The 17,750-nt window shown below is 51.7% G+C and overlaps 1 protein-coding gene across 8 annotated transcripts in view; it reads left to right on the forward strand.

The window, feature by feature from the left end:
* Dab2ip (DAB2 interacting protein) overlaps positions 1-8,732 on the forward strand; it is a 162,653-nt gene extending 153,921 nt beyond the window's left edge. For 6 of the 8 annotated variants that reach the window (XM_090330559.1, XM_090330558.1, XM_090330561.1 and 3 more), the window contains 4 exons: positions 236-388; positions 1,849-2,042; positions 5,218-5,305; positions 5,867-6,629. In XM_090330559.1, coding sequence (XP_090186685.1) covers positions 236-388; positions 1,849-2,042; positions 5,218-5,305; positions 5,867-6,034 — 603 coding nt within the window. In that variant the 3' untranslated portion in view covers positions 6,035-6,629. Of the gene's footprint in view, positions 1-235; positions 389-1,848; positions 2,043-5,217; positions 5,306-5,866; positions 6,630-6,971 lie in introns of those variants that run through there. The other 2 variants (XM_090330562.1, XM_090330563.1) reach the window with 2 other exon arrangements.
* The last annotated feature ends 9,018 nt before the right edge of the window (positions 8,733-17,750 follow it).

The following is a 17,750-nucleotide window of genomic DNA, read 5'->3' on the forward strand; positions in this document are numbered from 1 at the left end:
CCAAGCCTTGGGCAGGCGCCCTTGTAGCATCAGTGCAGTGCTCTGGGCTGGGGTCCAGCTCGGGCTGCCCGCAGGGAGACGGACAGCTCCTGCTGAGGCACTCGTGCACTGGAGACCACTTCCTTTCCAGCTGGCCACTGAACCACTTGAACCCAGTAGCACTGAACCCAGCGTGGGTCCTGCCCCTCCCTCCTCTCCACCTCCCCCAGCCCTTCACAGCTGTGTTTCGTTGTAGGGCCCTTCACCCGTGAGCCCCAATGCCCTGGACCGCACGGCTGCTTGGCTCTTGACCATGAACGCGCAGTTGTTAGAAGACGAGGGCTTGGGCCCAGATCCCCCCCACAGGGATAGGCTAAGGAGTAAGGAGGAGCTCAGCCAAGCAGAAAAGGTAACGCCGGACCCGGGCTGGGCGGGCAGGGCGGGCTGCAGGAGTCTCTCCTGAGAGCCCTCAGTGAGGCGGCTCTGCTTGCTCCTGCCATGCAGTCCCCTTGCGTGCACGCCTCGTCCCCTGTGGAATGTGGAAGGAAGGCAGCCAGAGGGACCTAGCGTAGACCTGAGATCTCTAGTACAGCCTGCACAGCGGACACCGGGGACCAGGGCAGGACTCTGGGAGGGCCCCTGACACCCAATGCCAGAGAGGCAGCTTCACACCCTTGCTGTGAGCGCCATGCATGAGGAGACAGAGACAGGGGTCCCTGAGATGGTGGCAGAGTCCCCCAAATGCCAGCCACCTTGAGGCTTATGCCTCCCCAAGGCCTGGCTCTTCTAGGTTACCAGGACTAAGGGGATACAGTGATTCTAAAAATTCCAATCCCCTGAGTTCCAGGAGTTTGGCTAGCATGCACGAAGCCCCAGGTTCTATTCCTCAGTACCACATACATAGAAAAAGCTGGAAGTGGTACTGTGGCTCAAGTGGTAGAGCTATATCCTTGAGAGAACCCAAGGGCAGTGCTCAGGCCTTGAGTTCAGTCCCCAGGACAAAAAAGAAAAGAAAAGAAAAATTCAATCCCCCTTCCCTTTACACTCTAGCATTGGCAGGCAGTGGGGGCTTCATCTCTACCCCCCATGTTGCCTAGCTGTCAGGACAGTTGCCTGGGTCTGTGGGTAAGCCTTCCCCTGAAGGCCAGAGCCCAAGTAGTGGAGGAACTGGGACCAGGTCCCCAGGAACGCAACCACCTCTCACCCTCACACCCCAGAAATCCTGTTCTCTCCTCCTGAGAAACAAGCTGGGGGTCATAATGGCTGTGCACCCCACTCCATCACATGCTGCTTTTGCTGCCCTCCACCATGCCCTCAGTCCACTGCTTCTGCTTGCTTTCACAGGACGACACAGTGCCTGGGGACGGGGGCGGGGGGGGGCAGGGGAGCCGCTTCCCTTAGCCTGGATCCTCATATCTGGCCCCTCAGACTTGCACAGGTCTGTTCTGTCACATGATGGTCGGGCTGGGAGACTAGTATCTCACCTGCTCATCAGCCACTGTCTGTGGGACTTGGTCACTTGTCTGGCCTTAGTTTTCTTACCTCACAGCCCCTGCCCCTCAAGGCACTGCTCAGTGTCCTTCACATATCCCAGGGCTTTGAAACCTTTTCTTCATTAAGGGAAGTTTGAGATGGGCTGGGGATGTGACTCAGGTAGCAGAGTGGCTGCCTCCCAAGGATGCAGCCTTGAGTTCAAGCCCTAGTTCACCCCTCAGGACCATCCAAGTCAGGTGCTGCGAAAGCTTGAGTCTCATCTCAGCCACGGGCCATTCCCCGTCGGGTCCCGCCCCTCCTCTCCCCTGCTCAGCCTGACCAAGTTGTGTTCTCTGTCCCGGGTGCTGTGCCCGTGGCATGCTGCCCTACTGGCAGGACCTGGCAGTACTACAGGACAAGCTGCGAATCTCCACCAAGAAGCTGGAGGAGTACGAGACCCTGTTCAAATGCCAGGAAGAGACGACACAGAAGCTGGTGCTGGAGTACCAGGCGCGGTTAGAGGAGGGCGAGGAGCGGCTCCGGCGGCAGCAGGAGGACAAGGACATCCAGATGAAGGGCATCATCAGCAGGTGAGGGCAGCCGGTCCATTGCCCTCCGGAGGCCGTGGGCCTGTGACGAGCCTTTGGCTGTACCCAGGTAGTCTCTGGTCTGCAGGGACGGGAACTTGAAGCACAGAATAGGAGCGAGGCTGGACCAGCCAAGGCCAGCCTTCAGAAGGACCAGCATTGGTCAGTTGTCTTGGCCAGCTCCCAGGAGAGTTGGAAGCTGAATTTTGGGTACCCTCTGAGACCCCATTCACCGGGGCAGAGGGTGGTGGGGCAGTTCCAGGCAGGTTGGAAGGTTGGGAGAGGGGAGGTAGGATAACCTCAGATGTCTTCTGGGCACATCTGGCTGTGGCTGTGTCAGGGTGCCCGCGGCCCCCCGAGGAGCTGTTTGAGCAGGGAGTGTAGGTGATGGTGCTAGTTGGAGCTCCGTTGAGTTTCAAGATACCTTGGCTATCTAGAGAAGGTTTTGGACTTGGGTGGTCTTGATGGCTTTCATGTGGCTGAAGACTTTGTGGGGTCCAGCGTTGATCCCATCCCTCTGTGTCCCCGGGGTGGGAGTGTGCATACGTCCCTTAGTGTTGACACAGGAAGTGCAGTGTAGGTGTGGTGTCTCCACCAGTCCTTTACAGCAGGAACACCAGGAGTAGCTAGAGACAGCAGGGTGTCTCCTGAGACCCCATCACCTGGACAGACGGGGTTGTGCAGAGCCCAGGGAGTCCTCCCCAGCTCTGTCTTCTGTTTGATTCATTATAAGTGACTGCCACAAGGTGAGCTGAGGTGACTAGCAAACCACCTCGTCCTTCTCGCGTGTCCTCTGAGGTGTCTGCTCATCTGTGTCCACTGCCCAATCCTGGCACTTTCCTCCCCTAGTAGATCAGCTCTTCTGAATAGAAGAGTCTCATGGATTTATTTGCCTGGGCTGGCTTTGAACCATGATTCTCAGATCTCAGCCTCTTGAGTAACTAGGATTACAGGAGTGAGCCACTGGTGCCCAGCCTGACATAAGTATGGCTACTTTGGGGATCATTATGTTCTATATCAGTAGAATTGACCTCTATAAAATCATTATCTCATAATATTTCTTGCTTTGAAATATGCCTTGTCTATTGTTACTGTAGCCACCTCAACTAACTTACTAACTCCCCTGCTTCCTTCTTTCCTCCAGAATTTCATTTTAGTAATAGTTGCTTGACTGTACCTATTTCTATTATCTGAAACTTTTTGGTCCCCATGACTTACTTTTCTGGTCTTTGAGCAAATTACCTGAGTGATTCAGGAAAGAGAGTGAGGACTTATTTTGCCCCACAACTCCGGACAGCTCAGTCCATGTTGTTTGGCCATGGGCTTGGGAGACTTGGCTGTGGGAGTATGTGTCAGGGGAGATTGGAGCTCTTGGTTTTTTGTTTTGTTTTGTCGGTCGTGGGGCTTGAACTCTAGGCCCAGGCATTGTCCCTGAGCTCTTCAGCTCAAGGCTCCTGCCCTACCCCTGGATCCACAGTGCCATTTTGGGTTTTCTGGTGGTTAATTGGAAAGAAGAGTCCTGCAGACTTCAGTGCTTGGGTTGGCTTTGAACCAGGATCCTCAGATCCTCAGCTAGGATTACAAGAGTGTGCCCGCCTAGAACTCTTACTTGTCAAAGGAAGGAGGGAGAACCACAAAAAAGGAGCCAGGGACAGTTTACTCCCAAGGACTTGTCCCAGTGATCCACTCCCTCCTTCCTGGTTCTGTCTCCTTGATGAGTGGCTCCAGCAGGGACCAAGTTCAACACCTGAGGCGGCTGGAGACACGTACTGTGCAAACCATAGCAGAGACTTCTTGTTCATTCTTCTCTCAGGGTTCAGTTTTCTTATCCTTTGCAGTGCACTTGGTCCTTCTGGCTGGGTGACGGGCACTACTCTTAGCGAGGTGGCCAGAGTCCTTGTAGGGGATGTGTTCGGGCTTGGTGGGGCTGCTTGGAATCAGCTCAGTCCTCCGAGGTTCACTTTGGGTTCTCTGGGAAGGGGCAGCCGGGCTGTCAAGCCACCCTGGGGTTCTTGGGGTTCCATGTGAGTACATCTTGCCGTTCTAGCCGCTGGAAACATGAACAGCTCCTAGGATTTTTCTGGGTCTTCATCGCTTCCTGCTCCAAGCGCCTGCTAATTGGTACTATGCATGCAGATCAGGATTCAGCACAGCTTGAAGGGAAAGGAGTGGAGTTTATCTCCGCCGCAGGCTGTTGTACCCTGCACACCCTACACTTTGACCTTCCACAATCCCCGGCGTCTCCTTAGCCCAGGGAAGCCGCCGCTCCCACTGCTTGAAGCCCACGAGTTGGGCTCTGTGTTGGTTTCTCTTCCCGCAGGGGCTGCTCAATGTCTCCTGACCTTTGTTTTAGACACCGTGCAGCCTTCTGGTTTGTTTTTAAGGCAACAGTGTAAATCCAATCTTCATGTAATGTAATTCCCCCTTGTACTGCGTCAGCCTCACCCACCCTTCACAGGCTTTCCTATGTGTCACTTTTCTGGAAGCTTGGAGCTCAAACCAGAGTGCTCCCCCACTCCCTTCTAGGCAGTGCTGCAGCTCCGTGGGGCCGGCTCAGCCCTGCACGTGGAGAAAGGTGTGTGTCCAGCAGGCTAACCCCAGGGCCCACGAGCCCTCATGCCTGTGAAAGTGGAACTAGACATCTTCAGAGCAGAGGCCTGGGAGGCAGGGAGACCCACGAGTGTGTGTGTTGAGGGGGAGGGCCCCTCAGATGAGGAACATGAGACCACAGGGCCCCGTGGTCTTGCTGCTGACCTGAGGACAGGGCCTCGTGCTCCACTGTGGACCTGCGCTCCCCCGCCCCCTAGCCCGCAGTGTGGGCACCTGCTGCGGCAGCCTGAGGGAGAGGGCTGGCTCGTCCTCCTCCAGAGCCACCGCCGTGGCCAGCGTGGGGACATCAGCGTTTTCCCTGTGCTGGGGTCCTGTGGCAGCACTGACAGTGCAGTGAAGATCCCACCTTGGTTCCAGGAGGGAGGGAGGAAAGGCTCGGCCCACGGGTCCCCAGGGAGTAGGGAGGTGCGGGTGGAGAAAGGAGGGGAGCTGGGCCAGGCCCAGACATCTCAGCCTCCCGTACAAGTGGGAGGACAGCCCCTCGCGTGTGCCCCTGCCCTCGTGATGGCCTCCCCCTCCTCCGCGCGCTGTCCAGGGCCCGCCTGACTGTCCTCGTCTCCGCCTGCAGGTTGATGTCCGTGGAGGAGGAGCTGAAGAAGGACCATGCCGAGATGCAAGCCGCTGTCGATTCCAAACAGAAGATCATTGATGCCCAGGTGGGGCTCTGGGCCTGGCAGCAGCGGTGGGAAGGGCCTGGGCTGAGGAGGGGTGGCTCTGGGTAGGAGCTGAGGGCCAGGAGACCAGGAGCTCTGCTCTTGGAAGTCAGTCTCATGGTCTCCGTGGGCTGCATCTGACCCGCGAGGGCTGTGAGGGGGAGGGTGGCCATCTTGGTGTGGAAGCTACCGGGAGGGGAGGGAAATGGGCAAAGCTGGAGGTGGACAACCAGCGGGGTGGAGGGAGCGGTGGGGCTGTTGCCCAGAGCTGCTCAGACAGGGGACTCGGCCTCAGCCCTTCAGGCAGGCTCAGGAATCGGCAGGTCCTGCGTGTGTGAAGACAGGTACGCTCCCTCGGGCAGCCCCGACAACAGCTCTGCCCACCTCCTCCCGGGGCGCCAGTGTCCACCACGTCTTGGGCCTTTTCCACATGTTCTTCACAGGTGCCCCTGGGCCAACCTCTGCTCTGCAGAGCTTTTCACGGGCACCCAGGGCCGGCCCAGCTTGATCTGTGCTATAGCCCAGTGGCCATTCTGGCCCCACTAACGCCCCTGTCGCCCACAGGAGAAGCGCATCGCCTCCCTGGACGCTGCCAATGCCCGCCTCATGAGCGCCCTGACGCAGCTGAAAGAGAGGTACAGCATGCAAGCCCGTAACGGCGTCTCCCCCACCAACCCCACCAAATTGCAGATTACCGAGAACGGCGAGTTCAGAAACAGCAGCAATTGTTAACCAGCCCGAGGAGGGAGGACCCTCCCCGAGGAGAGGGGACTGTGGTGGCCCAGGGCGGGGTCTCGGCCAGGAGCACCCACAGTCACAGCCCCTCAAGTTGGTGGAGGCAGAGGCGCTCCCCTCCCCTCACCCACTGCCCAGGAGGCGGCACGGAGGGAGCCAGAGACTGACAGCGGGACGAGGCCTTTTCTTCCGCCCTCCCAGGAAGTGGGTCTGGGCGCAAGAGAGACTGCACCCTGGGGAGCGGGGACAGCCTGGAGGGAAACTCATGTCCATCGGTTGTCGATTTGGTGTGTGTCACCTTGTCCTCCGTGACTAGCCAAGTGCACGTATCCCACACCCCTGCCAGGTAGAGAGCTGCCTGGAGAAGGGCCAAGGGCTAGGGACCCCCTGCAGCTCCCCGAGGCCTGCCATCAGACCTCTGCCCTGTGGGACTGGAGTGCTCGGGTGGCTACAGACAGGAAGGTGGAGGCAGGACAGAGGAGGGAGCCTGTGCCCCTGAGCCCCTGGCACTGCGTGCCGCCCCTGGGTTGCCTTGAGGAACCCAGGATGCGCCTGCCCTGGCCCGACCCTGTACTCACCTCCCCTTCCTCCCCTTCCTCCCCTTCCTCCCCTTCCTTAAACGCCTGGCCAAATGGACCGTGAGAATCCTGGCTTTTTCTTCTGGGCCCTCATACCCACGGGGCATCCACAGAGCCCGCCATACCTACTGTGTGGGGCTTGCAGAAGCCAGAGAGCTGGGCAGAGCTGGCACAGTGCACTGTAGCCGCCGCCTTCTCCAGAGGCCCAGGACATCTGGGGTACAGTGGCCTCTGAAATGTAGCCAGTTGTTGCTCTCCCAGAAAAGGTGATCTTTCCTTTGATGGCTGAAAAGAAATAGTCTGAGGCCCACAGGCCCCAAGAAGGTGGATAACTGTGATTTTTTTTCCTTTCACAGTATGCATTAGAAACAAAAGCCCGCTTGCTCGCTTGCTGGAACACAGGGGCCTTTTAAATTGAGCGTGCGCACTGCATGGGAATAGCGGCCCTGGAGGATGTTAGACTTGCTCCCTCACCAAGACAGCAGCCGCCTGCACCAGGCCCCGTGTGTGCAGCCGCCTCTTCCTCACCCTTCCCGGCCCCAGCCAAGGACCCCGGCACTGCAGCCAGGGGAGGGGCACACCCCGTTGCTGGGGCTGGTTTTCCTCAGCTCTAGGCTGCTCTGTGGCGGATCTGCCTGTCCCCACTGTGCGGGACAGACACGGGCAGGAGCTCTACTCTGCCTCAGCCCGTTTGTTCCCACGCCCTGTCGAGTCTGAGCTCTGACCCCAGGTCACCTAGGCAGGAGCTGGGGCCTTTGCCCAGGCCGCAGAGCCAGGGCCGGGCATGGCCTTCAGGCCTGTGGACAGGTATCTGCTCCAGGCAGGGCTTGTAGATGGCACTCCAGCCCCATTAGCTAGAGATGTGCCGGGCCTCCCAGCCAGATACCTCAGGAAGGAAGGAGAAGGGGGCTGAGGGCCTGTGCGGCCTCTGTCCTGACCCCTCCCGCCCAGACCCTTGCGCTTGTTTCAGCCAGGGCGGCCCCGGGCACGGCCAGCTCCCCAGGCTGCCCCTCTCCTCTGTCCACGGGCCCCGCTCTCCTCCCCACCCCGCCCTCGCCCATGCCTCACAGCGCAGCCTCAGACTTAGCGCCTCCTAGCAATACGGGGGTCCCCAGGGCTGGACAGGAAGTGCCAGGCCCAGCCGCCATGGGCACTGTGGCTGCCCTTGCAGGGGTTGAGGGCTCTTGGGCTGAGAGCCTTACTTACCTAGTGCAAAAACTGTAAACGTGTACAGACTCTTCACAGATTTTTATCTTACTGCAAGTCTGACAACTTTTGTAAATGTTCTTGGTGTTTGACTGTAATGTAACGATTTCACCCGCGGGTTGTACATAGTCCTTCCGTCCTGGTGCTGCGGGGGCTGGCCCCGACCATGGTTCCTCTTGTACTCTGGCACCTGGAGGGCAGCACTGGGCACAGTGAGGGGTCCTGGGCTCCGGTGTCCGCCTTGCCCGCTGCATTGATTGGTTGGCTTGGCTGTGCTGTCCGGGTGGAGGCTGCTGGGGTCCCACAGCTTGGTGGGCTGGCAAAGGGGTCTCCTGCCAAAGGCCACGGAAAACCCGTGTCCTGGGCTTCATCCAGGCCCGGGGTGCCAGAAGTCCCCGAGGGAAGGGCAGTCTGATCAAGGACGAGCCTCCTGGCCACCAAGCCCCAGGTCTGCTGGAGACAGGACCCCAATCTCCACCCCTAGCACAGAACCCTGACCTTTTTTTGCTCAGCTCCTGTGTTCAGGGTGAAGAAACTGCCAAACCTCCCACGAATGAAGACTCCCCGACTGCCCAGGAGGGGATGGGGCTGGGGCCCCCACACTTCTTGGGGGCCGTTGCTCCCTCACACCTGTCCGTCCGGGAGCCAGATTGTCCAGGGAACCAGCCCCTCTTTTCTACACACTTGGCCACAGGCTGTCCCCCACCCCTACCATGTCCCAGCCCCCTCTTTTGTAAGTATGTGAAAAGGAAAAAAATACAAATGTTGGAGTTTGGCTGGAGCTCCAGTCCAGCTGTGACTTTTAACCATGTAATAATGTACAGAGAAGTGTTGGTGTTTAAGACTGTGTGGCTGTGCAATTTCTGTACATTTGCAATTAGAAATATTAAAGATTTATTTAGCTATTTTAAGTCTGGTTTGCCTCTCCATTCAGCTGTGCCAGGGGTAATTTTATGGGGGTGACTCTCGGTCCTTTTCCTGTGAAGCCCCACATGGCTCCCTAGTAGAGTCGTGGGCAGAGCGGACCCCTTGAGCCAGGGTGGTCTCTGAGCCCCAGCTCCCAGGAGTTTAGAAGTGAGGTCTCCATTGGCAACCGCCTCCTTGTGAGGTAGAATGGCCCCGCACAGGTGGCTGCAGCTGATGCACCCATGCCAAGCTCTGTGTGAAGTGGCCTCGCTCTCAGAGGGAGCGGGCAGGGCGCAGGGCGGGCCCGGGGTCACCAGTCATGTCTCGGCTGCCAACATCTGGAAGAGCCAAAAACTCCTTGCAAATGGAACCCAGAGGCCCAGCTGAAGGACCCTGCCCAGAACGCCCTGTGTGGCCCCTGCGTGTGTGAGGGAAAGGGGCGGCAGCCTGGCCCTGCCACCTCAGCCTTTCACCCTCCATGCAAGGAGGCAACAACTACAGGAGTAACCCCACAGGCTGGACTTCCGCTGGCCAGCTTGTCTCTGTACTGGGGTGACCACAGCCACTTGTGTGGCACCCCTGGCTCTCCTGTGAGGCCCCTCCTTCCCTCCTTCCATGACTGCCAGCCTGGAATCCACCAGGAGCTGCTGTCACCTCCAGCCTTAAAAGCATTATCCAGTGTAGCTGCTTTGCAGGCCCAGACCTGCTCATCCGTGTGTGTGAGGGTGGGGGGCTTAAATTCAGGACATCATGACTCTCTTGCTCATGGTTAGCACTTCACCACTTGAGCTATGATTCCAGTCCAACTTTTTGTTGGTTAGTTAGAGATACAATCCCATAGGCTTTGCTGCTGGGTTGGACTTATACTTTATTTATTTTGATCAGTCATGGGACTTGAACTCTGGGTCTGGATGCTGTCCCTGATCTCTTCAGCTCCAGGCTAGTGCTCTACCACTTGAGCCACAGCACCACTTCCAGTTTTCTGGTGGTTAAATAGAGATAAGAGTCTCATGGATTTTAGTGCCTCGGCTGGCTTTGAACTGTGATCCTCAGATCTCAGTCTCCTGAGTAGCAAGGATTACAGGCGTGAGCCATCATGCCCAGAAGGCCATATACTTTTAGCTACCAAGTCTCAGCCTCCTGAGTAGCCAGGGTTACAGGTATGAGATCCTAGCTCCTGGCCTAGGTTTTTTTGTTTGTTTATTTATTTCATTTTTTATTTTATTGTCAGGGTGATGTACAGAAGGGTTACAGTTACATTCCTGAGGTAGTGAGTACTTCTTGAACACTGTTACCCCTTCCCATGTTTCTCCCACTTTCCTTGACCCCCCCCCCCATCCACTGCCAAGCAGGTTTTATTTGTTTAGGACAGCATCTCACTGTAGTTCTGGCTGTCCTGGAACTCAGGACCTTCTTATCTGTCTCCCAAGTACTGGTTTGACAGGCCTGTACCACCACTGCTGTTGCTAGAATTAGATTTTTTTTTTAAAAGAAATTAGTCTTTGAATTGAGCAAGGAATATTGATCCCATGCATTATCTCCTTTCCTCTCTCAGGGATGCCATACTGACAGGAAAGGAATAAAAGGGTCATTGTGCATAAGGACAGAATTAATGGCAGACAAGGTGAGAGGATTGTGAGGACTTGGTGAGGGGATGTCGAAGAAATGAACAGCCTGAGGCTGAGGTGACTAGATCAGGGATGGGGGGACCCCTGCCCAGGCGTTTGGTGAGGCAGTGCCAGGGCACTGGGCTACTTCTCCTCTCACAGCAGGGGCTGCATTATTGTGTGGGGACTAATGTGGTGTGCTCTGGACATGGGCACACGAGATGGGGCCGGGGACTCTGTGGCCTGGGTAGGAAACTGGCTAGAGGAGGTAATCAAGTCTCTGCTCTCAGGAGACCCCGAGAGCCAAAGTAGTATTGTGTCTCACACCCATAATTCTAGCTACTGGGGGGGCTGAGATCTAAGGTTCCCTATTCAAAGCCAGCCCTGGCTTTGAGACTCGGCTCCAGTTAATCAGCAAAAAATCAGAAGTGGAGGCATGATTCAACTGGTAGAGGGCCAACAATGAGAGAAAAAGTCAAGCAAGGTAGCAAGACCTGGAGTTCAAGCTCCAGGACGTGCGTGTGCATAGATGCACACACAGCCATCATGAGAGAAATGAGACCTCCTGTGCTCATCTGTGGCTATTGTCAACAGTCGTCAATGTTCTGTAGGGCAGGAGAAGCCATCACTCCTGGCTGGGCATCTTTCCCTGACAAATCTATGGGGCAGGTAGTGAAATCCCCCAAAACCCAAGAGCCATAGGAGTGGGAGGACGTTGCCTCTGCCCAGAACTCTCAGGACACTGAGAGTTTCCTGAAATGGTCAATCCACCCTGGCTTGATGGGAATTCTGATTTCTCTCTTAGGTGTAGGCTAATTCCACACCAAACTTTCTGGGAATGTGGGGATAGAACAAAAATCTATGCTAACTGTAAGTCATTTACTGCTTACATCTGCTTCTTAAGATAAAGGTTATTATCACTCGAGCCACAATCCACCATGTGAGTGGTGCTTGTGACTTGGAGGGAATTGTGGCCTCACTCTGCACGTCAGATGTACTTTATAAACTGGATCCAGGGCACCTGAAGCTGGTGGAGGATTTCAGGCCCCCGGTGCCCCAAACCTCAGCCACTACTGTCCTGTGCCTGGTCGCAGCAGATCCTATAACTACAGGTGGCAGGTCACATGACAATGTGCCTGCCAGGCTTCTAACACTACTGGAGGAGGGCGCTGGAATGCAAAGCTACTTTCTTGTTGCCTTGGCCATGGGTCATTTTTCTGCCTATATTGTGACAGTTCTGCACCATCATAAATCCTAAAGCCTGCCTCCCTCTCATCTTTCCTTCCTCCTTCCCTCTTTCCTTCCCATCCTTTTCCTTCCTTCCTTCCTTCCTTCCTTCCTTCCTTCCTTCCTTCCTTCCTTCCTTCCTTCCTCCCTTCTTTGTGCCAGTCTTGGGGCTTGAACCTAGGGCCTGCATACTGTCACGTAGCCTTTTTGCTCAGTTATGGCTCTCTCCCTCTTGAATCACCACTCCACTTTCAGCTGGTCTTGGAGATAAAGGTCTCACAGACTTTCTAGCCTGAGCTGGCTCTAAACCGTCATCTTCAGATGTCAGCCTCTGGAGTGACCAGGATTACAGGCACCACTGGCACCTGCTTGACACCTTTGTCCTCTACGCAGTCCCACGGCTCTGAGCTCCACATTCGTAGCCAAGCAGCCCCTTGCCTCTGTCATTTGTGTCATCCCCCGGCACCAAACTGAGTATGTCTGAAACAGAACGCTTGACATTTCTGATCCCCCAAACACGTCTCCTTTCTCATTTGCAATTCCAAAAAAGTCACCTCCCCCCAAACATCCATTCCTCCCCCCACCCAGTGCCCAAGCCAAGTGCTAAATGTGACTTCCGGATCCTTGTGCTTTGAAAGGGAAGTTCAGATTTAGAATGATGTTCTTGATACATTATGAGCAAAAGCCAGCAGTCAGTCAGGGTGGCCTCATTCCGCTGAAGAAGAATGAATAAATTCCATGGTACACAATAAATTACACAGAGGAACATAGAATCAAACACATCCTAGTGTAAATGGCAATTTCTCCTTGGGCTGGGGGGGGGCCTCAGTAGAATGGGGGAGGCTGGCTTTTGCTTTCTTCTTTACATTCTTAGTTGCCTGAATATTTTACAACCAAGTTTTTACTTGTGCTGAGATGGAGTCACTGAAGACTAAATAAAACATATCCACATCCTGAAATGCTAGGCGACCATTAAAATTATACAATAATAATAATAAATGGCATTCAAAACAGATGTAAATAATAAATGTAAAAGCTGGTAACTGAATTCTGTGTCCAAGGAGGGTTCCAGTTTAGTTTTAAAACTTTGTAGAAACAGAGGTAAATTATGATGGTAAAGGATTAGGTAAGAACCAGAGTTTAGGCCCAAGGAACACTCAGGGTTGAGTCTATCTGTTAATTAGCAGTATGATCTGAGAATTATTGGAAAGCCCTCCATGTCTCAATTCCCTCGACTAGAAATTGGAGACAACAGTAGTTGTATTATAGAGAAATCGCTATAGGTTTCCTGGTGTTTTACTTACCATCACTTTTCTTAGCAAACAAATATTGGCAAATAAATATTACCTACTACTAATTTCTCAGGGAAGTCTTAATCATTTGCATTATACGTATTTCAAGGGGTTAATAAAATACTGCCTTAGGAGTAAGGAGATTTGGTTCTCTCTTTGTATTTTCTAATTTTTTAAGATGTACTTTGTAATCAAAACCCCTTTAAAAATCCAACAGAATACTCAGAGCAGTGGTAGAGCAGCAACACAGCAAATCTCCAGTCAATAGCAGCAGCACTGTCCTTAGGAGTGAAAAGTGAGAGAGGCAAGGGGAGGTGATGCCCAGAAGGAAATGTAGTCATCGCCTGATTTACATAACCGTCACCCCCTGCACATCACCTTTATAATAACAACAACAAGTATTTTTTTTAAAGGAGTGAAACATAAACTTTCCCAAGAGGTGAGAAACAAGATTTGGATTCAGGAGTCTGTCATGTTTCAATGCATCAGGGCAGGAGATGAATTACTAGGAAAGGAAGGCAAAAGATGGGATTCTTTGCTTGGACTTTCCCATTGAAAACATGACTGGTTCGGTAAAGTGGCTGAATACACAATAAATAGACAAAATGGAGGTTGCTGAGCAAGTGCCAGTAGCTCACTCGTAAAATTCTCCTTGGGAGGCTGAGATATAAGGATAGTGGTTCGAAGCCAGTCTAGGTAGAGAAAAAAAACAGAAAAAATTTGCAAGTAGAAGTGTGGCTCAAGCACACAGCCTTGAGTGAAAAACTTAAGCAACAACATAAAGTCCTGAATTCAAGTCACATGCCTGGGCATGCGCACACATGCACATATCCCCCACTCCCCCCCACACAACTGAGGTTGCTTTCCACATATCAGTCGATGACCTGTGTATCAGTTAGTGGTGGAATTATTGGGGCAAAGGACTGCTACTGGGAGAGACAAGTAAAAGAGGACCTGAAATCTGGATAATCCAGGAAGGCACACTCTCCAGATGGTCAGCCAGTCTCCTGGCCAGGACAGATGGCCTGTGTCAGATACACCAACATCCAGCACAACTCTGCCACCCTGTTCACTGGTTTTGTATGAAGACATTCATACATTCAACATTGAAGTGGCCTGATTGGGCCATTCCCTTTCCCCTGGCTGTTCCTTCAGTACTGCAGCTACCCAGCCTGTGTCCCTGCTCACCCAAGGGCAAGGTCCCTGCAGAAGGGAGGCCCAGGGTGTGCTTCTGCGGATATGGCAGAGGAAGAATATAAACCATACAGCAAGAAGAAAGGGGCTGCCCTGGAAATCTGCTTCCACTGAGTCTTAGGCATATTTTTTTTCTTTAAAGAAACGTTTATAGATTTTATCATTAATGACAAAAAGTAACAGATGATCCTGTAAAAGATAGATTTTTTTTTGACAAATGGTACAACCAAGATTCACACAGAAGTATAAAATGAACATATGTTTAGCATTTTTTTAACTCACTAATTAATGAGGAAACCAGTCAGTTGTCACAACTAATTCAAAAGAGACCTCAAAGAGCCACACAAAGAAGAAATTGGAAAAAATGCTGTGGGAAAAATATTATAAATGGATGCAAAATTAGATTCCCCATGGAACAATAACATTTCACCCAAGACTAAGATAAGCTTTTCTTAGCTTCAGTTACAAACTAGTATAAGGTCAAGGAAAGGTGAATGATGAATTTAGCAGACCCAGTAATCCTTGCTTGTTTTGAAGTCTTTCATTAAGAAAACCAGAAATAGGGGCTGGGAGTTTAGCCTAGTGGTAGAGTGATTGCCTACCATTCACAAAGCTCCAAATTCGATTCCACATATACAAAAAAAGCTGAAAGTGGTGTTGTGATTCTAGTGGTAGAGTACTAGCTTTGAGAAGGCTCAAGGACAGTGCCCAGGACAAAAAAAGGAAAAAAAGAAAAAAGAAAGAAAGAAAAGAAAAACTAGAAATATGGAAGGTTATTAATAGTTTTTATTACCAAGAAATCCCTTTCTTTATATAACTGTTGTCATAGTTTATCAGGGTTCTGACAGACTTTATTCTTGCACATATAAAGTAAATTTTCAACATAATAGCCCATATATATGTATTGTTTTTATTTTATTTTATTTTTGTCAGTCATGGCCCTGGGTGCTGTCCCCGAGCTCTTCAGCTCAAGGCTACCACCTTACTCCTTGAGTCACAGTACCATTTTCAGTTTTCTAGTGGTTAATTGGAGATAAGCGTCTCATGGACTTTAGTGCCAGGCTTTGAACCTTGATCCTCAGATCTCAGCCTCCTGAGTAGCTAGGAGTATAGGTGTGAGCCACCATGGCTGGCAGGTAACAGCTTATATTTTAAAGATTAAAAATATAGCCATGCTACATATCCATCAGTAGGTTATATTTTCTTGTTCTTGTTGTTTGCTAATACTAGAATCTGAACTCAGAACCTTGTTCGTGTTTGGTTTGCTTGGCTTGCTTGACCAATACTCTTGAGCCATATCTTCAACCTAGCTTTTCACTGCTTGGTTTTTGGAGATGGAGGTCTCACAGACTTTTCTGCCCAGGCTGGCTTTGAACCACAACCCTCTGGATCTCAATCTCCTGAATAGCTAGGATTATAGATGTAAGCTACTGATGCCCAGCTTGTTTCATGTTTTATGAAATGAGGTCTCACTGCATTGCCCAGGCCAGTCTTGAACTGAAGAACCTCCTGTCTCAGTCTCCCAGTAGTTGATATTTGCAAGATGTGATTCACCAGGGCAGCTAATAGCTTGATTTTTCTCCCTTCGTAGTAATTGTGGGCATGAGTCATTCATTTGTTACTTTTCCTTTGAATGATTATACTTGCACATATAAAATCCTAAGCCCTGGGATTTGAAAGAGTTTAAAAAGAAAAACACTCTTATAAATGATTTCAAACCTATTGCTAATTCACTAAAATTAACAATAGAAGAAACGTTCGTGTGTGTGCCTTTTACTAAGACCTCTTACCATGCCATTTTTAATTTTTTTTTGCCAGTCCTGGGGCTTGAACTCGGGGCCTGAGCACTGTCCTTGGGCTTTCTCAAGGCTAGAGCTATACCACTTGAGCCACAGTACCACTTTTAACTTTTTTCTATGTATGTGGTGCCAAGGAAATGAACCCAGGTCTTTGTGCATGGTAGGCAAGCACTGTACCACTAGGCCAAACTCCCTGCCCCTAAAAATTGTTTTTGTCTCACCTGCTTTCCCACCTCCCTCTCTCATTACATACATATTACACATACATATACACACAATTTTTTGCTTGTCCTAGGGCCATGAAATCAAGGCCTGGGCACTATACTTGAGCTTTTTGTTGTTGTTGTTGCTCAAGGCTAACCCTCTACCACTTAAGCTGTAGCACCACTTCCGGCTCTTTCTGTGTATGTGGTATTGAGGAATTGAATCCAGGGCTTCATGCGTGCTAGGTAAGCACTCCACCACTAGACTTTACTCCTGGCCCCTTCCTTCCTTTGTTTATTTGTTCATTCCTTCCTACGTTCCTTTGTTCGTTTCTTCCTTTTTCCCTTTTGGTCAGCAGTATTTGCTTAATAGAAACAAACAAATAAACAAAAAGAAATCTAACTAGAGCAAAATGGATTATGTAATCCATGAAGGGAAATACATAGGTGCTGGGTTCTCTTGGTAAAAAGTCACAGCAGATCGTCAGTGTTAATTTATTTCTCTTCTTTATTACTAGGCAAAGGGACCACGTTTATTCCACTTCGTGTACATAGCACCTCATATAATGATTGTGGCCTGGGGTAGGTTCAATAGAAAAGGCATATTTCATAACACAGAGCAATACAATTAGGAATTGACAAGTAAAATTCCTCCATCACTTGGAAGTATGTAGAAGTATGTGGGGTGTTGTGTTTATGTGTGTTGGAAAAGAAAGCACTTATGTAAAGATTGAATATTGAGTTCATCCTCTGTATTTTCAGGTTCTTTGTTCATAGATTGAATAATCAGGCATCAAAAATACTTGAAAAACACTTGCATCTGTGTGAAACACGTACACCCTTTCTCTTGTTATCATTCCTCCCACAGAATAGCAAGGATTTTCAGTTTTATGGATTTATGTTGTGTTGGTGACTTTAAGCAATCTAAAGATTTCAGGTGTACCGGGGGATGGCCTGATGACAAGCAGATCCGAGTGGTTATATAAGGCGCTGGCATGTCCTTCGATTTGGGTATCTGCAGGATATGACAGTTGTAGCTTTGATAGATAATCCTGCACTGGAGTGTAGACTGTGGGCATGCAAGGAAGTATCCCTGGCTATGTTTTGTGCGTGTTTCTGCCCAGCTGTGGTATATACACCAGTGTGGAACCCAAGGCTGGGACAAGAAGACAGGGCCTAGCGCAGCAGGTGGGGGGGCCAAGGGACAGGAGCAGGGACAGAAGGAGAATGCAATGCCTGGAGACCATCTCTGTCAGTCACACTCAAGTTCAGCCCGCTGAGCCCTCTCCTACAATCCCACCAGGTGCCCTCATCTCATAGTTTGGGGCCTGCAGCAGGGAGTGAGTCCAAGCTCGTGGAACTTCTGTTTCCCCTGGTGGATGTCTGCCAAAATGGTCCCGGCAAGAGGAGGGGCGAGGTGTCCATGACAAAGGAAATAAACAGCACAATTGCATTCCAATAAATCAGCGCAGATTTCAGAGCAGCACGGGGTCTCGCGGGCTCCACGGGCCGTGGAATTCACTGTGATATGCTTCTGCCTAATGGGCGGCTGCTGCTGCTGGGTGCCACGTGACCCAGCCTTCCTGGGGACGTGAAGCCATGCTGAAAAGTGGCCCTGATTTATTTATTGGGACAATGTGCGTTCCTGCCCATGGGTGTGGGTGACAAGTTCTGAAAACACGTATTTATGAGCCAGGTGGG

Source organism: Megascapheus bottae, chromosome 3 (assembly GCF_031878675.1).
Source record: "Megascapheus bottae isolate mThoBot1 chromosome 3, mThoBot2.hap1, whole genome shotgun sequence".
Lineage (NCBI taxonomy): Eukaryota > Metazoa > Chordata > Mammalia > Rodentia > Geomyidae > Megascapheus > Megascapheus bottae.